General features: G+C 34.1%; 2 protein-coding genes across 2 annotated transcripts in view; one reads left to right on the forward strand and one right to left on the reverse strand.

Annotated features, from left to right (window-relative positions):
• LOC126816255 (RAB11-binding protein RELCH homolog) overlaps positions 1 to 26,106 on the reverse strand; it is a 133,485-nt gene that overhangs the window by 21,625 nt on the left and 85,754 nt on the right. The window lies entirely within an intron of this gene.
• The window catches only part of LOC126816261 (uncharacterized), a 47,433-nt gene continuing 45,131 nt past the window's right edge, over positions 23,805 to 26,106 (forward strand). The window contains exon 1 of the mRNA XM_050542546.2: positions 23,805 to 23,960. Coding sequence (XP_050398503.1) covers positions 23,807 to 23,960 — 154 coding nt within the window. The 5' untranslated portion in view covers positions 23,805 to 23,806. The remainder of the gene's footprint in view (positions 23,961 to 26,106) is intronic.

Genomic DNA, 26,106 nt, shown 5'->3' on the forward strand with positions numbered 1-26,106 from the left:
AACAATCACTTGAAACTTTAAATACAAGTATCCTCTTGTCTTTATCAAGCACAAGGTAAACAATAATATGAATCAATATGATACCGAAATCTGAGAGTGAACATTTAAAGATGGGTTCCCAGAAAAGTATTTATCAGGTGGTTATTTCAAATAAAAGTATGGCAATTTTTGTATATATGGAAAGTAGAAATATCCAGTCTTACTAGAAAAATACTGGATTCCCTGAAAAACACTCATAGAGCGCATACAGGACAAAAATGTAAGGGTTTCCCTAATCGACAGCCCAACGATTAGGAGTATATGCACGCGTGCCGTCAAAGGTTGCACGTGGAGATTGAACGCTTGATGTACATGTTGATAAACTTTATGAAGAATTAGACGTACAACACTTTCTGAGATAAAAATCACGAGAAAAGATGCGGGTAGTGGATGATCCGAGAATTTAATTAGGCTTCGATATTTGTAATAAATAGTCAGCAATTAAAGATGACATCGTCTTGTGTATGCAATGAATTCTCCTCCGACTTCGCTTCTGTTGCTAGGTACTGAGTCTGAGAGAGGTAAGTCACGTGAAACAAACATGACCTCTTTTTTATAGCCAGGGTATTCCCCGACAATTGCAATGTTGTGAGACGGATTTGAAGCAAATTTATGGTAAATTAATTAGTTTGAATATGTTTTTAGTCCAAATATATCATCAAATCACTCAGTTTGTACCCGGGAATGTATCTTTAAGTATAAAAAACAAATGTTTTAATTCTTGTCTTTGTGGATTCATTTATTCTTTATACTGAAATGTTCACTCCCAGCTTTTTGTATCATAATCATATTGATTCATATTATTGTTTAACTAGTGATTGTTATCTATAAAGTTGTATTTATGTTATTTCACTCTTCTCGTATCATTAAATGCATTACAAACAATTTATAATAGAGAGAGAGAGACTAACATATGGTTTAATTTTATTTCAATAATTCGCTTGCGCGTAGGGGTCTTTAGCAGTGGGAGGAAACCGGAGGACCCGGAGAAAACCCACGAGGCTGGACAGGCGACCCTACTCCTTGCCACGTACAACCGGGGATTCGAAACCACGCCAGTCGACTCAATGACAGACTTTATGATACAGCGCGCGCACGCTAACCATTAAGCCATCCAACCCCCCATTTATAATAGAAGTTTCTGATTAATCTTAAAATAATCTAGCACTAATTGCACATACCACTTTGGGCAATCAAAAAAGTTACTTAATTAATCAAAATAGTGCTGTTTTGGGGTACGTTAAAAAAATCTTATCAAATCCTACTGGCTTGAACTTTTAAAAAAAAAAAAAAAAGCTACAAAAAAGAACATATGATCTAAGTTTAGATCAACTTAGAATGATGTTAAACTCTTTCAGAATCTGGCATAAAAAAACAACAAATCTGATTATAAAACTAGATGACAAAACACCCCAAAAGATAATGATGTAAAGACATATTTGACAGCTTTTTTATGATTTGTGAGCTAAAGATCTTTAATATCGATTGTACAGCACTTGACTACAACAGTTTGCTTTAGAAGTCTAATTAGGCTTTGTTTCCAAAGATTCCTGTTTTAAGTGTCATCTGAAAGCACTAGAAAACTGAATGACATGTAGAATTTATTCAAATACTGACTGTGTTGAAAGTGGTTGGACATTGTATTGGTATGAAGAGGAATACAATATATCATATCCATCATACATTGGAGGAAATGTTTCTAGTATTTGGACATTAGTGATAAAATGATCGGAACTCAATAATAAATGTAATTATTGTATGAAAGATTATCATATCACCAAACTAATGGTTGCTGTTCTAAATCAATCATGTATTGTCTCTGAGATTAATTTGCTTATCATATTATGAGTCATCCCTAGACATCATATCAACTTCCATTGTTTTCAGTTGACAAAAGTTGATTTCTAGTGTTCTGACCAGTGTTATTTTACAAGGTAAGGATCATTTCTTTTTATTTTTATGTAAAATACTGTCAGCATACATAACAATGATATAAAAGTTTTTACACATGGTAGGTTGTCACATAGAAATGATTCGTTTGTAGGTAATGGAGGCATTTAAAAAAAAAAGACACTGAGGATTTCAAATATTCTGTTGTACTTGAAATTTTGGGTTATCTGGGAAAAATATATATGTTGACTGCTAGCCTCCAGGTCATGTGATCTTGAGGAGTTGTTGGGATGTCTCTTGGGTTATGCAGGGTTTTACTGTGCAGATAGCATGATATATTGACATGTAATATGTGTATTATAAAGAATGAATGAATGAATGAAATGGAGTTTAAGGTCCACTGTTCTGCTCCATTCACCATACAGTATGCTATGTGGGAAGTTTTGCTGGACAGCAGAGCTACCACATACTCTTATATCAAATTCCATCTGCCAAGGATTCTTCTATGTGCACAGCACTGTGTACACAGGACCTGTTTTTTTGTCCCAACCGAATGAATATACTATATTTGAAGAAAGACCTCACAACACACAACCAAATAACCCCCGACACTGTTAGACATAATTGTGAGCTTTCTCTTGGGAACATCATGACTTTCTCTCTTCTAATACTTTGTCCTCTGCCGGCTCTGTTCATTCATTTCAATATGTAAGTGATGATTATATACATAACCATAATTCTTGCTTTGCCTTTATTTAATCTAACAAACAAGTGATTTCTCACTTTAATGTGTTTCATTTCACTCTATTTGGTTCCTTTTTATTTTATTTTGTTCCATTTCAATACATTTTGTTCAATTCCATTTCGCTTCTCTCTACTTTTTGTAGTTCAAAAGGATCCAACAACCATGATGGTCCCTGAGGTTTATCTGATTAACATTACCAAAAATGTCCACAAATATCTTATAAATGTCATGATGGTCTGTGGATGCGAAACTGATTTCCTTCTAACTGCAATATGATTTTATAAAAACAGATTTGGTTTTTGTCATCTAATGTCAGTAGCCACCTTAATGTTTTCTTAGATAATGCACAGTGGCAAACTGAATTCTTGTCTAATTATTAACTAGAGGGAAACAATGACTGATATCAAATTACTTGTTTCACCATGTGTCATGAGAATAACTGATGGTTTAGAGCAAACTATTGGAATATGTATCCAATTACTTAAGACATTGCATCGTTTCGAGGACGTACATAATACTATAAATGTTCAATTGGTACTTAAGAATACCGGTATTTCAGATTTACTTATTTTCTTAAAGAAGCTAAACCTATAACTAGTATAAGTCAATATTTTCCATAATATTTGAAATTAAAAACATGAATAAGAATTCAATATTGATCAATATTCAATATTTAAGACACAGTGAACATTTTATAATCAGTACACAGTCATTTATTCTATGAAATGAAATGAAATGAAACAGGGTTTTACGTCCTACTGTTCTGCTCCAACTGGGCTAATGAAGATAGGCACGGGCATACAACATACAGTATTCTATGAGGGAATTTTTGCCCGGGCAGCGGCACTATGACCTACTCTTATATCGAATTCCAACTAGCGAGCCAGCGTCTTACCCACCATGGCTCCCCCATTTATTCTATGGTTTCGGGCGTCATTTGTAATGAATAAAGAAAACCATAGCCTACAAGACAATTTGGAAATAATTAGTAATGGGGGATTCTTAACCGACAAAAAATAATAAGGTAGATTGCCAGGCAACGACACATACAACCACAGTAACTAAATCATCCGAGTAGTTGACAAGGAATGTCGCAAATTAATTCTTTTGTAGGTAATGTGGGGCATTTACAAGACAATTTCGTACAGATTAGATTATAATTTTCGTCATTTAACTCTAGACGTAATTAATGAAAATTGCTGAAATTCAATAGGCTCCTTGTTTCACTAATCTAAATGATGCATATAAATTTCATAAAGATCAGATGATAACTTTTGTTCACAAGGTGCACCACAGTGAAACAAGGGGCATAACTCCAAAAAAAATTCACAGAAATTATTGAAATTAAATAAGCTTCTTTAACTCACTAATGTAAACACTATATATTAATTTCAAAATAATCAAATCATAAATGTAGCCTGTAGAGTGTTGGCAATATACAAAGTCATGGGTATCACAAAACCACCCCCCCATTTTGGGCACCAAATGCTGGGAAAATTTGGGCACACAATTGTACTTTGTAAAAGTTGTACAAAAAAAATTTTGTGTTCTTGAATTTAAATTCAGAGTGTCAATAGTTAGGCAATTAAATAGAAATCTTAAGACTCGAACCCTCTATTGTTTGGAGTACAGTAAGCCACAAATTACAGTTCCATAAACAACTGTTTTTAGTTGTGTATATTACAAGTAAATAAAATTTAGTTCTCTTTTATTGATGATTTAGAAATTAAGAACTTATTCATCGCAAAAGAGATATTATGATTATTATGTAACATACTAAGAACCTAACTACATTTTTGGGGCACCAACCACCACCGCCCCCTCCCCAGTAAAAAATTTTCCCGTACGCCTATGATCATAAGGGGAATCATAGTAACCAGTGATGACATATGGTGACTTGGATCCCATCAAAGTTTATATTATTCAACTGGTTCTGGATTCCTCTCTCTCTCTTTATTTTTATTTGGATTCACATTTCCATGTGGCGTATAAAAAAAATGGTAAAATGGACTAAGCAGACGTAAACGTAATTGATAAAAATTTACAATAAATTTATTAAATTGCTTTTAAATTGAATATAAATCACTTTATTTACATCCATATTACATTAATAACGGCATACTGATTAGTTGCAGTTGATCTACGCATTCGGCGTATATCGACACTTCAGCAACTGGAGGCACTGGCAGCAACTGGTTGGTTGCTCTATTCAGCGCGTGACATCGACATCAGTGGAACAGAAAAATAGGTGATCCAAGTAGGTCATGTTTTTTTTTTTTTAAATGGTTGCCATAGTTATCATCTTTTAGAAAATATCAATTTTGTCCATATATGATAAGCTGTATAGTATTTTTACTGTGAACCATAATTATCTCATAGAGAAATACCACAAAATAGGAAGTCTCATAATAACATATTTCCATAGTAGTTGTTTCAGCTAATTCGCTTGAAGATGTTTTTATCTGACAGTCCCTTGCACTTTTAGATCTAGAAGAATTAAGCTGAAATTTTGCAAAAATATTGTTAGGCCTATATATGATATGTAGCCTCTTTATAAGAGAACAATTTTTTTTATCATAATTAAGTGTATTTATAGCGAATTCGCACCAATAACGGCGAATGCTGATCACATGAAGGTTCATGTGACTGGATACGATCAGTTGCCATTTGCACGTAGATCAGCCCTTTTTTCTTAGAGAAACCGAGTACAATTTTTAACTAGTTGCTTGAAAAGTAGACCATGAGCAACTAGCGGTGATTTTCCAGTTGAAAACGCGAGTACATCGACAAAAACTGGCAACTGATCGTATCCTCTCAGTTGCTCCCAGTTGCCGGCAACTAGTTGTCTCCAGTTGCAAGGGCTGATGTACGCCATGCCCGAATATGATGCTTTTAGAACAATTTTTGTCTATTTAAAGCTCTAAAGTGTAAAGCCATACACCCTTTAAATATTCTTGTGTTGTTTAAGAATACCAGATTAACTTTTTTATATGTGCATATAATGCATGGATTTAATAATCAAGGTCAATAACTTGTTGAATTCTGACAGACATTTTCATCTAAATCTAAACAATGAAGATAAATAGAGATAGCATAACTATTTTGCAGTAATAGTATTCACATCATTCAAAACAAAATCTTAAAGTAATCAACATAAATCATTGATCCATAAGATTTGGAAATTAAACTATTTGAAATGTTACCTGAAATTGTTGAAAGTCAACATATCTCAGTGTATAACAATGCATAACAATTTTTTAAAATCTGATGATAACTCTCTGTGGACAGGCAGACAATATAACATAGAGCGTACACCACCATCAAAAATATCCCCAAATATATTGATAAATATGTCACAAAATTCATATACAGAAAGCCTTAACTAAGTTTTCCCCATTTACGTTTATCATCAATAAATAAACGGTCATGTTGCATTTAATAAGTTATAACCATTTAAAATGCAACAAGCCAACAGTGAGGCTGATGTTCCCTGCCGAAATTCCAAAATAAATAGATTAATTGCACATTTATCTTTTTCGAAAGTATTGCCCAATCAAAGTGATTATCTATACTTTGTCTAAGCAAAAAATGTTCACGATCAAACTCAGTCAAGGTTTGAATTTATACGAAACTTTACAGAAAGTAAGACCAAGATATCGAATTCAGATGCTCAAGAAATGTTTTAAGACCCTTGTAAAAGCAAAAGGAAAATACTACTAGTATTCTATTCTTGCCTTAAGCCGTGAGATTCAGAGATTGGCAAAAAGATCTTGCGCCTGACAGTGTAGTCAATAATGTAGCAAACTGAAGAAAATAATGAAGTAACATTCTTAAGTTGTAACAACCAACAACCTAAATATTATTGTAATTCAAAATCGTTTACACTAGATTTTTTAGAGCTTTATCATTTGATTAATGTAAAGAGAAAGTCATGTGAAATGGCTATCTATAGACTATTACAAGAGAGTGTGGCTAATGTCAGTGCTGTTGTGTAATCGTCTTTTGAAATTGAACATTCAAGTAAATCCAACTTCTATTAGAGCCCATTTTTGGCTGCATTGGGCACCCTACAATAAATAACCACGTCGGATGCCATCCCCTCCTATTTTTACTAGCAAGAACTATTTTAGATTTCTAATCCTTCAAAAACCTTTCTTGGGCATAGAAGGCATCCCCTCCACACCTTCCTGACGACTAAATAATCTCAACGACATTGAGCAACATATGAAACACATATTTTGTAAGTAAAAAGTTGGGACGTTCAACTATAGTCAACAGTGTTGGCCTTTAAAACAAATACATTCATGAAAAAAAAAAAAATTATGCAATGCAAAATCTTAACTACATACAATCATGTAATACATGGGAATACTGAAATAACATGGCATTAGTATTGCAAAATTAAACTGACAGATAAGAAAAAGAACATAACAATGTAATTAACTTTTCAAAGTTTTGCTAATAGACTTGTTGGTGTTGAGTCCTAGAAGCATGAAAATTTCAAACTAAATTCAATACAAATTATGCATGCTGGTAATGTTGAGCTTAATGACAATTATCAAACAAAACTCCATTACAACATGTAATTCTACAATTGCACCCAATACTTTCACAGTTCCATACATGACCCTTTTAAATAAGACACAGTACACATGTTCATCTCAGTAAACATCTCCCTGGAGGTAGGTTTAATAATTCAAACTAAGTGGTGCTTTCATATGTCAACATCAGCCAGTAATTTACTGTTTATGTGGAATTTCTGTTTCTCTCTCTGTTCGATTCATTGGTAAATTATTCTATTAGAAAGCCAAACACTCCACAAATCTTGACACCTACAGAAGCCCATCCATATTCTATCTAATCAATGTGATTTAAAATCAATTCTATCCAAATTTACAATCAAGATAAATCTATCCAAATTTACAATCAAGATAAATCATTTTATCAGTTTTGAAGAGAAAGTATTTATCAGTTTTAAAAAATGCAATTAAAATAGTTTAGAGACAGACCATCTGATGGAAAAACAAATATCTGATGTTGTGAAATAGCAATTTGTATTAAAGGAGTATTCACTGAGTCTCCGAAATATAGGTTTGTTTCCAAAATTGGAAGACATAGCCTATTTTCTCCTAAGAAAACAACAAAAGCATGTCCCCAACTCCTACTAAAAACTGGAAGTTGGTATTTCTTTGATGAAATGTATCACTAGAGCTTCAGAAAGTTTCTTAGAACTAGAATTAAACAGTTTTATTTACTGAAATATATCTGGGATTTCTCCTTTAATTTGTGTTTTAAATTTTATATAAAAACACTGGAATTAAGAAGAGTGATGAAAGATAATGTCCTTTGCCTCAGTGACATTTGATCAATCACTTTTCTCTTTAATATCTGAGTGTACATCTCTCTTTCCAGCTAACCAATACAATCTACTGAATGTATAAGAAGCCAAGGATTAATATATGCTGTCATTCCAAGTTCCTAAGTAATCTTGGAGAGAAACTGTTGCCACATATTCCCAACAAGCAGCGAACAAGTATAAATGAATTATTAGCATTTTGAAAGTTTTAGTTAGACATTCATGTGTTTTATGTGCGGGTGATATATCCAATACTTAACTTATAGGAAATATATTATTCAGCAATACAAGGTAGGTGATGTGTCAAGGGTTCTTATACATGCACGTCAATGAGTACACAGGAACCTGGTTTATCATAGGTCCCAAACTCCTTGTTAGTCTATTAATTCATTAAAATTGATTCATTTACTCTTAAAGATACATTTATATATATTATTCAGCAATACAAGATAGAAGTTTGTCCATTCATTCATTAAAATTGATTATTGCAGGTCTTTTTTCTGGCTTTAAATGTTATATAAATCAAGACTTTTTACATACATCTGTTCAAAATTTCAAATACTAATATAGCTGTGCTCAGAATAAAATAGCTTGAATGAAATTTTCAATCTATTCATTTTTCATTGTCTAATTTTTTAACTATTTATATAGTAAGATTGATCTAAATGTCACATAATGCATATTTTAATTTTAACAATTTTAAGTATGGTCACCATATTGTATGCTGAGATTTTATTTTCATAAATACTGGATTTGATACATTATAAAACAATATTAATAAAGCATGTACAGTAAAATGTAGAAAATCTACCATTAAAATAAAAGAATATTGGGATGCTCACCAGGCCCATAGCTAGCCCAAAAATGTTGGGGGGGGGGGGCAAGGGCTTCTTGGGGCACAATGGGGCTTCTGGGGGAGCCGATGTACCTACATTTGACGGTCCATGGTGGACGCCACCGTGGACGCGCCTCCCTTTCAAGAAAGGTCTTGGGTGCTCTTCCCCCAGAAAATTTTGGAAAATAGGGTTTGCACCTGAGGAGAGTAACTATGAAAATGACGGAAAATTTTAATTTTGAGGCTGAATTGCGATATTGGTGTATTATGATATTTTGATATAAACATTATAAAATTTGAAGGAAGGAATACGACTTAAGCGTACCTATAATAATTTATGAGAAAAACGAAAAGTTCAGAACTGGGTTAAAGTGCCTTTTGTTTGAATTTTGAAGATTATCACTCCTGGCGCCAGCTTGAATCAATCTCATCCTCATCGTGAATTTGACCTGGAAAATTTCCAGTTAGCTTTCATATGATAGATTTCCTTGTGGGTGGCCCACCAATTTCGGAATTATGAGCGCCCCTCCAGGATGAGGCATCCCACCAATTATGCCGTTTTGCGTGCCCCATTGATCAAATTGATCAAGTCGTGGGCCCCCAACCAATCCCACTCAGCATTATGCATTATGTGCAGCCTGACAATCATATATTGTCATTATAAGGTGCCCCACCAATCATGTCAATATGGGTGCCCCTCCAGGATAAGGCACCCCACAGATCATGCCATTTTGGGCGCCCCATCATTCAAGTCGTGGTGTAAATCGTGTGATTCATATATATAACGACATGATTGACAAGGCGTCCATAAAACCAAGTTGGTCGTTGGCTTCATATTGCATCCAATGGAAAGGGAGTCTGAGCACCCATTTTTTCCTGGGGGAGAGGGTGGGGGCAGCTCACTACTTTAAAAATATACATGTATTTTCCTTAGACAGGGGACTTGTCTTAAAATATTGAAACAACTCTGTATTACCGAAACAATGACAATTTTACTTCATAATCAAATTAGTGCTCTCTAAATTCGGGGAAAATCTCCCTTGATCGTGACAAAAGACCAATTTTTCAATAAGCCTGCTTTTAAAGAACATAGGGGAGATTCTAATATAAACAATTTCAGGCTTTTGAAACCCAAATTTAAACATATGGAAGTAAACAACCAGAAATGGCTGGATTATTTTAACAAGTGCAGACTCCCACCGACAACACATAGGAATTAGTCATATGTCACATATCCTAATAGTAATAGTATATAACATCCCAAATCGATATACATTGTATCCGATAACTTGTCTGTGATATTTCTTCGGTGGAAGCCGAAGTTAAATAAAGCTATTTCACACACACGCATGGCGGTTATAGTACAATAACTGAAAGTAGAAAGTAGAAATCTCGCGAGACATGTGAAATTAAGAGATGTAAACATGCCGAACCTCATACGTATGATGCCGGAGAAAAGATTCTATTTTGATGGCATATTTTCAGATTTATGATCATATTTTGAATGGGGTTTATGTTTTTAATTAAATAAATAAACACACTAAGAAATGTTGACAAATATTTCGATTGAAATAATGTAAGTAGTTAATTGTTTTAGACGATAGCGCCATGCTAGAGTCGAATGCTTTTATTTAGCAGTTCGTGTCACTCGCTCGTTGTGATAAAGTGACGTTTACTGCCGAATAAATTTCGGGATGTCATTTTTTTTACCTTCCGTAAATAAGTGGAAACGGGGTGTAAGATGAATGCCGGACCTCTGCTGAAAAATGTATCGACTTATGACCCGAAAAATACGGTAATTTTGTAGGAATTTGAAAAAGGTACGGATCGACAGTAGTCGGCAAGCTTTCATTTTATGGTATTACGATGTCACATAATTTTGTAGGAATATTATTGATATAAATTTGAATACTGTACGGACGGGAATTAAACATGAAAAATAACGAGGTGCACCTATTTTTTTATTACGTATGAATTTGAATATTTTGTTAACACATGATTCTTAATTGTGGTTTGAAGACGCCTGCTTAAATAACGATAAGAGATATGCCCCTTTATTTTCGGGAAAAAATGTCTGACAAGAAAAATTTTGAAATCCCATCAATGAATGCAACCCATTTGTGTCCATTTCTAGGTGACAGAGAATAGAGATTTAGCTCATTTAATATGAACAATCAAGTCAATAAAAGGAATGGTTTTTCAAGGCATTGGTATGTCAGTCTGATGTCCTCACCTCAATCCTCAAAAAAATAGATGACAGGTATAACGCCCACTCGACACAAACAAGGTCATTTTGGGACTAACATATGGGTCAATTTTATTTCAATAATTTGCTTGCATGTCAGGATCTTTAACTGTGGGAGGAAACTTGTGGACAAATACAATACCAATGAAGCTGGACAGACGACCCTATTCCTTGTCACGTACTAGCAGACAACTCGACGACAGACCTTATGATCTAATGTGCACGCATTAAAACATTCGGCCCCCAAATCCCCCTTCAAATCAAGGTATTGATGTAATGAAACTATATACAGAAAGTTTCTTCATTCCCCTACCTATCTAAGCATAGTGTAAGCAGAAAATGCTCATCATCAAACTCAGTTAAAGATAATTATTCAATTTGCCTATTGCAGGTCTTTCTTTTGGCCTGAAATGTTATATAAATTATTAATTAGACATTTATTAACATGACAAGACCATAATCAACTTTTGATGCCATTGGATACTCAAGATTTTAACTAGATTAGAACGGTTCAGCAATTTAATGATTTAATTTAAAAATGGCTAAGTGAGACTAACTACTAAGCCTCGAATATACCAGTACCATGGTTACGATAATACACAATCAATACACACATCTTGTCAAGACTACAAAACAGCAATAACTTGGCTCAGAATAAAGTAATTTTAATGAAATTGTCAATATACTAATTTTGAAGTATCTATTTTTGAACTATTATAGCGAGAACCGGCCAGATCTTTATCTAAATCTTAAGATATTCATACAATGATTATATTTGGTATCTAAGTTTGAAAATTTTACATTGATTAGAAGAAGAGTTATTGTGTTCCAAAAAGTATGCGGACAGCTAGCCAGACAGACTGCTACTTACCCAAAGCAGAAATTATTGATCATTATGAACATTATGGGCATCTATTTCAGTCTGTAAACAGAAGGCTGACTGGTGTAAGATTTGGAGCAATATCAAAATTTCTTCAGTAAAAAAATATTTTTCCAAGATGGAATCTAATACTCTTTATTAATTGCAGGAAAGGACTAGAAGTGCCCCAACTGAAATACACGAGCTAAATAAATTTGGGTTTAGCACAAAAATTATTACTACAATAATATTTATGTCCAAACAAATCTATTAACTAGTCTAAAATTATGTTAAAAATTATGGTTTTGACCTTTTCTCTTAGTACAATCAGCATGTATGGTGTTGGTTGTATATAATATTAATATGGAAATGAAATGAAATGAAATGGAGTTTAACGTCCTACTGTTCTGCTCCTAACCTGGGCTAATGAAGACGGGCATACGCCATACAGTGTGCTATGAGGGAAATTTTGCCCGGACAGTGGCACTACGGCCTACTCTTATATCGAATTCCAACTGCCAAGGGATCTTTTACGTGCACGCCAATGTGTACACAGGACCTCGGTTTTTCGTCCCATCCGAACGATCAGACAGCTTTCCTTGTCAGCCCCTCCGTCCTGCATCACTGACAAGGGAGAACCACGCCGGAAAAATATATTAATATGGACAGTTTAGGCAGGTCTTTCTTATTCCCTTAGAGAAAAATGTCTTAGAATTGACTTCTTATGAAATTAAAAAATGTCTTAAAGAATTCAATGGTCTTTTTGGGATTTTAACAAATGAGAACTGTTCCCTTTTAAAGTTGGGGTATTCCCATAGCAGAAATGACATTAGGTCAAAAATTACCGAAAAATTCAGAAAATTGTTAAGGATGCGGAAACTGATTTCTTATCAAGAAATTTCATCTTTATGCAGAAACATGCATAAATTATATGCTAATTACAGACAAATGATTGAACAGAGAGTATAAATGAAGGAAGTAGAAGCTCTGACTAGAAAAATCTGAATATTCCACTCCCTTTAAATGGCAGAGGAGAAAGAATATAATTATTATAATTGTCATTTTCATAAAGATAAATGAACAATGAATGATGTGATACCAACTATATTCACATTAGTTTAGAAATTATTTGATGTGAAAGAAGAAAAATTGTTGATTTTTTAAAAGGAAAATGCTTAATTGACAGCCGAGCACAAACTGCTATATTGAAGAACATATTGATAAACATTACTTTGAACTAGTTTAAAAATATGTCGTACAGACCCCCCCCCCCCCAAAAAAAAAAAACTCATCTCATACAGTGACCCCCAAATGACAGGATGAAATATGGCCTTCGAAGATGAAAGAGAAAATATGACAGATTATGAATAAGCTTTTGAATTCCTTCATTCAACCTTTTTTGATTGAACAATTCTGAACACCAAAGTCTGATTTACAAGAGTAAAAAAAGTAAACAGAAATTTATTCTTTTGTATCCATGCTTGGCACTTAACATAAAGAAAATGAGAACAACATTTGAGAACGCAATTTCAGTCACGCCGAAAAATGAAATTAATTTCTCAAATCAGTTGAAGATTCTGGTGTCTGTATATTTATTACAAGAGAAAAAACTAGTTTTACATTATTGAAATAATTCTATCTACATACATAAGGTCCCAAATGTACAGTACACAAATAACATTAAAATCAACAAATTCAACAATATCAGCAGTTATCCTAGAAAATCAATAATATCATTTTAAGAAAAAATTTCTATCTAAAAATGTCAATCTTGAAGAACAAACTATTATTCAAAGAAATTGAGTTCATATATTTTTTTAGTTTTTAAAAAGTTTTCCTTTCTCATTCTGACTTTCTACGTAAGAGGAATGTAAATATCGTTGCAAGTTTTTTGTTGACTTTGACATACATGGCTGTTGGAAACATAAACATCAAAAAAGATCATCACAATATCTGAATGTGTGGTTCTTTTTTCTTTTTTTTTCCCCACTTGGGAATTGTAGTCTTGAAACTACTGCAGGCCATACTGCGTATTTTAAGTATGAATATATCATAGAATGATTAATGTCTGATCCGACATATCAGTCAGACAAATATGAATTATTCATACCAGTAACAATACAAATATTTTACAATAGATCTTCTTTTACTGTTACAAAAATATTAGAATCCACTAGGATATTTATTCACATTGCAATATCATTTGTCTTTCTTCCATCCAGAAACATTTTTTCTATTTTTGTTTATTTTTGTCTTTTAAACTGAAAGTGATTATTATGAATCACAATCCTCAATGTCTAAATGTTGTCTTGTCTTAAAATATTCAACTCAAACTGTCTTTGATCTAGAACAGTAATACAATACTAATATCTTTGAAATTGATAAATATCAATGTAAAAGTAATGATAGGGCTAGAAGAACCTGGCATTTGTAAAAGACAAATAGGTGGCAGGGCAAAACTCACATTCTTTGAAGACCCAAAGATACCCGCATGGCATCTAGATCTTGGGGAAAAAATATAGACATTATAGACCAGTGATGAGATTTCGCCCGTATATTTCGGACATGTCTGACGCTATTTTCCAAACATCCAAAATTGTTCGACCAGGAATATGCCCAATCGGACATCAATATATGGTGAATAATATTCAAAATTCCAAAATTAATATAGTGTACATAGTGTTTAACGACCACTCAACCCGATTGTCGTTGATAATAGGCTGGATTGATTAGGTAATTATGTGATCAACGAATTTATCGTGGTATACCGTCAATACAACTACTTAATCTGCCATGATTGACTGACCTAATCCTTTATCGGAAAATTCATCAATCTAACCTTATACAGAAGTCATCGCTTCCCCTTTGTCGGACTATTCATCAATCCAATAAGAGTGATTATAATTTTAATCTAAGTGTTACCTTGTGGTTTCTCCATATTCGGACATTTTAATCACAGCATGTACCAACCGACAGCATGTATAAACTAGTCATAAGATGTCACAAATTATAAGAGTATTTAATACCCCAAATCAATGGACAGTCATTTTGTCTACGATATATTTTACATCCTTTAAGACTCCATATAGAAATTCTCATCCACAGTGGCACTTTCCCGCGATCTCGATTGCTGCACATATCATAAGAGTATTTCACAGCCCAAATCAATGGACAGTCATTTTGTCTGCGATATCTTTTATGTCCTTTACGATTTCATATAGAAATTTTCATCCACAGTGGCACTTTCCCACAATCTCGATTGCCGTACGAAAATCATTTACCATATAAGGCAGTGCTTTTGAAGCTACATGTATGTGCTATGAGTCACGTACACCATATGTTGAAGTTAGGTATGCCTTTTTACAAGTGATTTAACTATCAATGTAATTTTAAAATACCAATTTATGAAGAAGAAAATGGTGTTTTGACATCCCCACACGTATTATTATTTCAAACGCCTTTCTTTCATTTGCTGCCGTATAAACTAAGACATGTAATTATTGAGGAATATTACTGGCGTGAGCTTGAAGCAGGTACGGATTGGCAAGCTTTCTTTCTATCATATTACGAAAGTACGTAATTTTGTAGAAATATTACTGACACAGATTTGAATACCATACAGGAATAAAATATGAAAATTAGCGAGGTGTTCCTATTTTTATGACATGTGGATTTGAATATTTTGTTGACATTTTGTAAAGAAGAAAATGATGTTCTGACATCACAAACTATTCTTATTTCGGAAGTTCTGCATTCATCTTCTGCCGTATAAACAAAAACACGTAATTTTGAAGGAATATTACTGTTTTGAATTTGATGTCGAAGCATGATCGGCAAACTTTCATTCAATGTATTACGAAAAAGCGTAATTTTGTAAGAATTTTAATGATATAAATTGGAATACCGTACGGGAATTAAATATGAAAAATAGTGAGGTTAACCTATTTTTATTACGTACAGGATTTGAATATTTTGTTGACATGTGATTTTCAATTGCGGTATGAGAGTTATGCCCCTTTATTTTCGGTAAAATGTCTGACAAGAAAAATTTTGAAATCCCATCACTGTTATAGATAGTCGCTTATCTGACAGGAAAACTTGGATTTTGACCAAATCTGATAAGAATCTTCAAGAAATCTGAACTTTATCGTGTTCACATGTTTTCCAGCATATAATACATCTCTGGAAGATAGAGTACTGGCATGCTCTTCTTCGCCCCCAATGCTTCACACTAAATTTGAAAATCAATAGGTTCATCCTTTCACTGTCTTCATTTTTGACAGCAAAGATAAACAACCTTTTTTGTATGTACAGGAGCATACTAAGGGTTCTTCTTAGCATCCACTGCTCTCACACAAGCATTGATAATATCATTCTACTTTACTAAGTTTTAGTCAATTGCAAAATAAAGTAAGAAAAAAGCAATAAACAGAAATAGGTTTAATAATAGTACAGAATAAACATTATAACAAGATAAGTTTATGTGCACGCCGAGGTGTTCACAGGACATCGTTGTTTTTTTTTGTCCCATCCGAACAACAAGATTCTTTTCCTTGCCAGGCACTTCATCCTGAAAAAATAACCAGGTGAACCCATGCTGGAACAAAAGACAGACCCTCCAGGTTAGCAAGCCTTTGCCTAACTGGGCCATCTCAGCTTCCGCCTTTGCCATGACCCTGTACACCTCTGTGTATGTGTGAGAGAACAGCAGGCTTTTCTGTTAAGGCAAGGTCAGTGAACAAATCTTTTTATGAGACTTTGAACAATGTTTCATCAGAACAATGAGCTTTTGCCAGTAGGTAGTCCAATATTCATATGTAGGCTATAACAAAATGTTTCATTACAAAAGGGTGTAACTCAAAATACTGACAACAGAATTAGTTGAAAATCCAGACAAATCATAACGATTTTCAGAAAATCGATCAAAATTGTAACCTTTTGATGACAATATATGACTACATTAAAATATGGATGAATGAAAAGGATTGAGAGATTTTATCATTACCTAAAGATATCTATAATATACTGACTTGATGTAAGAAAACAGTGTCAAATATAATGATATAGTCAATATAGAAAATAATCTTTTATTCTCAACTATCAATAGACATAGACCTGTCTTTAACGTAATTACATTTGTATTCTATCAGAATACACAGTAAGATTAAGTGGTTAGGTCTAAGTGAAGGAATCCATTAGTCAGTGCTTGAATCTATAGAATCACCAGACATCATCTTAATGTAGTAGTAGAATACCTAACTTAACACATAAATATATAAACTGATACTACATGTATGTTAAAACTAGGGAAATCTGTATCCCAACAAGCCAACAGTGAGGCTGATGTCCCCCGCCGAAATAGGAAAATAATTAGAGGACACATATAAATTTATCACAAATTATCTTTTACAAAGTATTGAACAATCAAACAGTATATCTTTACTTATAGTCTAACAATCAAAGTAGGAGAGTTATTGTTTTCCAAAGTCTCGACCAATCAAATTGCGTATCGCTCTGCTTACCCTGAGCAGAAAATGCTCATTATCAAACTTAGTCAAGGTATTACTGTAATGAAACTATACACCAAGTTTCATCAATCTCACTTAATTAGAACTAAAGTTATCGTGTCCCAAAGCATCAACCAATCAAATTGCTTATCTCTGCTTACCCTAAGCGGAAAATGCTCATCTTCGAACTCCATCAAGGCATTGACCTAATCAACACATACACCAAGTTTGAACATTCTAGCTCAATTAGGAAGAGAGTTATCGTGCCCCAAAGTATCAACCAATCAAATTGCTTATCTCTGCTTACCCTAAGCGCAAAATGCTCATCTTCGAACTCCATCAAGGCATTGACCTAATAAACACATACACCAAGTTTGAACATTCTAGCTCAATTAAAAGTTATCGTGTCCCAAAGCATCAACCAATCAAATTGCTTATCTCTGCTTACCCTAAGCGGAAAATGCTCATCTTCGAACTCCATCAAGGCATTGACCTAATCAACACATACACAAAGTTTGAACATTCTAGCCCAATTAGGAAGAGAGTTATCGTGTCCCAAAGCATCAACCAATCAAATTGCTTATCTCTGCTTACCCTAAGCGGAAAATGCTCATCTTCGAACTCCATCAAGGCATTGACCTAATAAACACATACACCAAGTTTGAACATTCTAGCTCAATTAGGAAGAGAGTTATTGTGTCCCAAAAAGTGTGACGGACAGACAGACGGACAGACAGACGGACGGACGGACGGACGGACGGACGGACAGACAGACGGACGGACGGACAGACGGACAGACAGACGGACAGACAGACGGACGAACCCATTTTAATAGTCCCCTGCTTTCTTCGAAAGGCGGGGGACAATAAAGTTTCAATGATTAATGAACTTTATATGATCCAATTTCAAAAACAATGTATATATGTCCAAGTCCAATGCCAAAGTAATACAAACTTTAGATTTTGTAAGATTTTGAATCTTTATAGTATTAAATATGGCCTGCTACTTGTCCAATCCACAACATATTTGAATGATTAAATACTTTTTAAGGCCGGGCTCTTCTGGTTAAATATGTTCAAATTTGGCAATCGTACATTTGGCTTTGTAAGAACCAGCGTCAGTAACTTGTGAGTTAGTAATCTGTAGATAAAGATAAGATTTATTGTATCTAAACACCCCATTAGAGGCGAGAGAGAGAGAGAGAGAAATGGGGTTTAACGTCCACTCAACACAAACTAGGTCATTTCGGGACTAACATATGGTTTAATTTTATTTACATAATTCGCTTGCGCGTAGGGGTCTTTAGCAGTGGGAGGAAACCGGAGGACCCGGAGAAAACCCACGAGGTTGGACAGGCGACCCCACTCCTCCCATTAGAGGCAGCATACAAATACGAACAAAACATTAAATACATAATGAACATGACAATGGCTTATACAAAAAAAAAAAAAAACAACAACTATATTTACATGTATATATGTCTGTAAAACATGCACATCTCTATACATGTAGATGTCAGAAAATCTTACATAAAGTGTGTGGAGGTTACTATAGTCATTACCTTGTCTACCATTTGAGTCAGAAATACAAATAGAATGTTAATTTGTTTTGTGGTATGACATTCTGTCAACTTTATGTATTGTAAGTCATAATTAAAATTAAAATTAGTAAACGACCGACTTATGATTGCATAGGGCTTATCCCATCATTAATCAAATGTACATGTAATCATGGGCGTGGATTTAGGGGGGGGACAGGGGGGGACGTGTCCCCCACTTAGAATCGGAAGGGGGGATGAATAGGTCTCTGTCTCCCCCCCATGATTTTGATCGCCAGGACAGATTTTCAGGTTTATATCCACATGATGGTGAGCTTGTTACTATGTATCTGGAACTGAATCGGGACTTGGAACAAGAATTGCCATTCTTGAAGCGCCAGTTTTCGGCCAAATCTATTTCACTTGTGCATGGAGCGTTCCTCATTATGTCACCTGAAATGAGACAGATGTTCCCTTCTGTCGAAGCTCTTCTCATCTCACACTGCTGAACCCTGCTAGTTCCTGCTCAGCCGAGCAACCCTTCAGCGTATCAAAACTTGGCTGCACAACTCCATGACGCAAAACTGACTGGACCACTTAATGGCATGTGCAGTGAATACTGACCCCCTTCATGTAGCCAAGATATTCAAAGAGAACAGTCCTGATCGTAGAACGAACGTCTTGGACGATTCACTTAACTTCATGAACAATTAATATTTATGCAGCTTTGATGTAGGTAGTCAATTTTTCCATATTGTCATCATATTACCCCTAGTTACAGCCTTCATTAAAATAACACTGGTACAGTAAACTGTTCGTAATTATTTATTTCGTTTGGTAATGAAATGTTCCCGGATCCAGAGTTCGTTTGTCCCCACCAAAAGTTATGACAAATCCACGCCCTTGTACATGTATGTAATATTCCCCAATCAAAATCCATGGTATTCGAAAAACCTTCGTTAAAATTGACCTCATGAATAGTAGTTTTTTACTCCATTTGCAGCCAAGACAAAGCCTGAATTAAACAACTACATCAATAAGGAACAGAACAGTGGTTCTATCCTAGCATGCTCTACAGAGTTATATCCCTTCAACAATAATGTTTCTATGTAAATTCTAACATAGTGTTGTAAAAACGTTTACTACTGTACATTCCCATTATTCAAAACATAATGTCATGTATGCAACACTTGATCTCCTGTGACTAAAGTTAATTACTGGTACCTTATAAACATCTGCCCATACGTTTAACATAAACACCACTTTATGATTTAGGAGAAATATCAATACCACACTTTAATTAAATTAATTTGATTTGCACATGATGAATAACACTTCATCTTGTCATAAAAAAGATTCTATTTCAATTCATTTTTATCATTTTTTTCTTTTAATACTTTATTCATTAATTGATATCCGCTATGGTTATTTCAATGGTTCATACCAGCAATGTTTTAGCGTTGTTTTCTGAAATCCAAATCTATATATAATTACACAATTTCAAGGGCATCTATCGCCACTATGATGTGGGGATGGGGCGGGGGATATCAGTGAGCAAACCATGGAAATTCATAAATGTATGCACCCCAGCCCCTGTGTGGCTCTGTATACGTGTACAATAATTTCTCGATACTTTGATTTATCTTATTATCTGCATAATGTCTCATAGCTCTAAATAAAACATATCACATCTGGAAATAAGCTTTTGCCAAAAAGCAGAGATATTTGAATTTAACACAGATTAATTAGAATTAGATACGAACAAATAACAAGATCTATACAAACCAAATATAGTACAAAAGTCCTCAGACAAAGGGGTATACAGATGGTGGTAATCAATACAAATTAATGTAAACTTCAGCTGGCTATTACAATTGATTGGTCTATAAGATAAGATAAGATAAGATTTTATTGTATCACAAAGGCTCATTTCAGGCCATATAAAGGATGTTTTAACCAATATGTTTTACGGGAAAACACATTTTGATATTTGTAGTGTAAAAAAAAGATTTGCCTTTGACCTAGGTTACTGTGGCTCAAAATGTACAGTAGTTATATGTCAGACTTTAAAACCAAATAAATTTACTGTCGCCCATTGATGTTGTGTTGGTAACAAAACACTTTAAATCCATTTTGTGGTTAATGATTATCTGAATAATCTATTTCAGAATAACAACCCATAAATTTGTTTTGTCTCCACATCACTCTTTTAAAATAGTCTTGAGAAATTTTTTTTAACAAACATGTGTTGTGATCTTGTTTAAAGAGACAAAATGGTTGAGACTTGGATTCTAGTTTATGGTTAGGGGTATGCTCTTCCAGTCTTCCCTCTAATTCTAAAAAGTATATGTATGTGTGTGTGGGGGGAGGGGGGAGGTTACACCCATTGTTAATTCAGCTAAATGTGTAGTAAAATATACGCTTTCTAGGGGAGCTGCCTTAATACTACCTGCCCTAACTGTATTCAATATGCCTCGATTCTATTGAATACTAAAACGTTTCTTAATTTGACTTAGAGCATTTAGTTTTAGACTATCTGTTTTTTTTATACATTTCACCGATGTGGTTACTTGTATAGTTAAATTTTACTTCAATATGCTTACATTCATAATTCTTGTAACATATAGCAGATCATGTCTCATGCTGGAATTACACAATGGTTTCTCTGGGTTATATTCCTGATTGTTTTCAAATATGAGTGAAGTCTGTGTTACTACAGGCCCGGGACTGTACAGCGCAGTGGACGCTTACGGCTAGCCCCCGGATCCATTCACTTTATTTGAATTGTTCGTTTGTTTGTGATTTTTTGCGTATTGTGTCTTGTTCATATATTTGTTTTTGTGTAAATTATGTGTGGTGTAGTCCCCCTGCACTTACTATTTACTGTCCTTTTAAATGAAAAGGGGTTTACTATCCTTTTTGGCTTTTTTAAAAGGAAGTATAGATCAAACCCCATTTCAGTTCTCATTTCTTTTAAAAGCATCATTAAACTAAAGCAGATAGCTAGAATGTCAAATATGTAGTTTGATGGGTGTTGCTGTCAAACAGATATTGATAAAAAAAAATGTGAACATAAATAATGGCACTGATATGAGGAAAGCTGATTTTCTATAATTATTTAACAATTGTTAATAAGAGTCTTTTTCTAAGTTAATAAAAAATTCAAATTTCATGCTGGTAACAAGCCAGCTAACAATTAAGGGGAGATAATCCTGCTACAAAAGGTAGCAATAATATCCATTTTCTTCAAAATAATAACTTCATGTAACAGTGCCAACAGAAGTAATTCCTCAAGGGAGGGGGGGGGGGGGATAGATAGACTGGATGGGGGATATAACCCCCTAATATTTTTACTTCATAGATTGACCTTGGTGTTAATTTCCTTCCCAAATATGGAATAAACATCCCCCATAACCCGAAGACCGGGAGAAGAAATGACCTTATTTGGTCATTAAAATCTACCCTAAAAATCAAACACCCAATTTTAAACTTCAATGTTTGCAGACTGCAATATTTCAGAAACTAAAAGAAGCATAATTCTGGTACTCTTTATTAACAACAGGCCAACAGTGAGACCGAAATCCCGAAATAAATAGATGACACATATTAATTAACTGCACGTTTATCTTTTTCAAAAGTATCAATTATCAACTATACACTTAAGTTTCATCACTCTCTATCAGATATAATCAAACTGAAAGAAATGGCTTAGCTTTAGCAGGAAATGTTAATCATTGAACTCAGCCAAGACATTCACCTAATGAACATCAACATAAAGCTGAAACATTCTACCTCAATTAAAGTTGTTATGTTCCAAAGTCTTGAACAATCAAATTGCTTATCGCTCCTTAGCCTAAGCAGAAAATTCTCATCAAACTTAGTCAAGGTAATGATATAATGAATCTATACCCAGAGTTTCACAGCTCTGACTTAATTATAACCAAAGTTATCTTGCCCAAAAGCATCAACCTATCAAATTGCTTATCTCTGTTTATCGTAAGCAGACAATGTTCATGATCAAACTCCATCAAGGCATTTCCCTAATGAGTGCCTACACCAAGTTTGAACATTCGACCACAATTAGAAAGAGAGTTATTGTGTTTCAAAATCTGGACCAATCAAATTGCTTATCGCTCTGCTTACTCTCAGCAGAAAACGTTCATTATCGAACTTAGTCAAGGTATTGATGTGATGAAGCTATACACCAAGTTTCATCACTCTCACTTAATTAGGACTAAAGTTATAGTGTCCCAAAGCATCAACCAATCAAATTGCTTATCTCTGCTTAACCTAAGCAGAAAATGCTCATCTTTGAACTCCATCAAGGCATTGACCTAATAAACACCTACGCCAAGTTTGAACATTCTAGCTCAATCAGAAGGAGAGTTATTGTGTCCTAGACAGACAGATAGACAGACGGACGGACGAACCTGTTTTAATAGTCACCTGCTTTCTTCGAAAGACAATAAAGATCAATAGGTTTCTTCATTCCGAAAAAACAGTAAATATAGTAAACAATTGGTTGACAAAGTGCACATCAGATTTCATAAGGATGTGTCATACGTATGAAGATAACTATCAAAATACATTGAAAATCAATAGGATTCTTTCATTGAATAAGCAAGTCAACCTATGGCAATTTCTAAAAGATCTTCATCATTGTAGCCTTCAGTATAGTAGCAAGAAAGTTAATGACACACAGGGGGGGATGAAGAAATCAAAAAGTGGGCTTAAAATAAGTATAAACAGCAATAATCTATAAAACAAATATTTTTCAGATACTGGTAATCATCATGGCACGACGAAGTTGGAAATCCCCTGATTTGAAGTTTCTACCATTAATGACACCATGTCAAGATAACATACTGAAGAGAAGATGTCATAAACAGATGTGGACAATGTGTATAGAAAGAATGGACTTATTAGGAATGTCTTTTGTTACAACTAGTAAGTTCGCAAATCTTATGTTACCTTACAACTGAAATACCTTTAGCACACTTCTACCTAAGCAAGCTACATTATAATGCTCTACTGTCTACCGCATACAAGCAGGCTAAAATAGACATTTCTACCTGCCCGGTACACAAGTGGATTAAAATACATAACTCGACATAAGCAAGAGGGCTAAAATAAACATATCTACCTACCTGGTAAACAAATAGGTTAAAATACATCATTCTACCTAAACAAGTGAGTTCAGATACAGAACTCTACAAAATGTGTGAAATAGCTTTATTTAATATCCGCTTCCACCAAATGGATATCGCCTACAAGAGGGCTTAAAATAACCATTTCTACCTAAACAAGTGGGTTAAAATAATAACTCTACCTAAACAAGTGGGATAAAATACATAACTCTACCTAAAAACAGTGGGTTAATATACATAACTCAACCTAAACAAGTGGGTTAAATACACAACTCTACTTAAACAAGTGGGTTAAGATACAAAACTCTACATAAACAAGTGGGTTAAGAAACATAACTCTACATAGACAATATGCATAACCCTACCCAAACAAGAGGGCTAAAATAAACATTTCTACCCAAAAAAGTGGGTTAAAATAAACATTTCTGCTTTTTTTTAAACAAATACTAATCAATTGCACATTTATCTTTTTGAAAAGTATCGAGCAATCAAACTGATTATCTATACTTAGTCTAAGCAGAAAATGTTCAGGATTGAACTAGGTCAAGGTTTTTGAAGAACCTGGTAGTTAAACTATACACACAGTTTCATCCCTCTCCATCTTGTCCCAAAGCATCGACCAATGAAATTGCTTAGCTCTGCTTAGCCTTTAGCCGACAATGTTAATCAATGAAATCAGTCAAGACATTCACTTAATGAACATCTGTACCAACCAACTACCGCAATTAAAAGCAGAGTTGTTATGATTCAATGTTTTGGCCAATCAATTGCTTATCACTATTTAGCCTAAGCAGAAAATTCTCAGCATCAAACTTAGTCAAGGTGTTGATATGATGAATCTATACTCTGAGTTTCATCACTCTCACCCATACTGAACCAAATTTATCGTGTTCCATAGTCTCAACCAATTAAATTACTTTTTGCTGCTTAACTTTAGTGGAAAATGCGCATGATCGAACACTGTCAAGGCTTTCACCTAATAAACACTTACACCAAGTTTGAGAGTTATTGTGTTCCAAAGTCATGACCGATCAGATTGAAGTTTCTACTTAGCCTGAGCACAAAAAGCTCATCATCAAACCTAGTCGGGTATTGATCTTATAAAACTACACACAAAGTTTCACCACTCTCACTCAATTAGAATCAAAGTTATGAAGCCCCGAAGTCTTGACCAATCAAACTGGTTATCACTCTGCTAATTATTGAACTTAGTCAAAGTATTGATATAATGAAACTATACACCAAGTTTCATCACTCTCACTTAATCAGAACCAAAGTTATTGTATCCCAAAGCATCAACCAATCAACTTGCTTTAATTAATCTCAAACACTGGCTTAATTCTCAGGGATTAACAAAATATGTATAAAGTAACATAGTAATAGTAACATAAATAATAAGTTAGAAAAGCTTCAAGAAATACGGTCAATAAGCTTCAATCCATTTAACAGGCTTCAACAAAAAATATTTTGAGGTACACCTGCTCATATTTTCATAAATTCCTTTACCTATATAATTACTTGTCTTTTTCATTCGATTCTGCAAAGTGAATCGTCCATGATAAGACTAGTTCATGTTTATCTTCTTTATAAAAAAGTATTTTAATATTATATTGATAGTTTTATCACTTGTGAAAATGCATAGGAAATGAAATGAAATGAAAGTGGGTTTAACATCCTACTGTTCTGCTCCGAACTGAGCTAATGAAGACAGACATGCACCATACAGTGTGCTATGGGGGAAATTCTGATACAGAAAGAACACACAGAATAGTATACAATTGCCGATTCTCACAAAAGTATTTTAAAATGAATGTTAAGGATTAGTTGACAAGTTGATTGAATTCTTAATCAAAAATTAATAGAAATATTATCCGCAACAGAATAAACTCACAATATCTTTAAGACAGCATACTTGCAGCCTAAATTTTTGCCATTCCACCAAGACA

The sequence above is a fragment of the Patella vulgata genome, chromosome 3, assembly GCF_932274485.2.
Source record: "Patella vulgata chromosome 3, xgPatVulg1.2, whole genome shotgun sequence".
Taxonomy (NCBI): Eukaryota; Metazoa; Mollusca; class Gastropoda; family Patellidae; genus Patella; species Patella vulgata.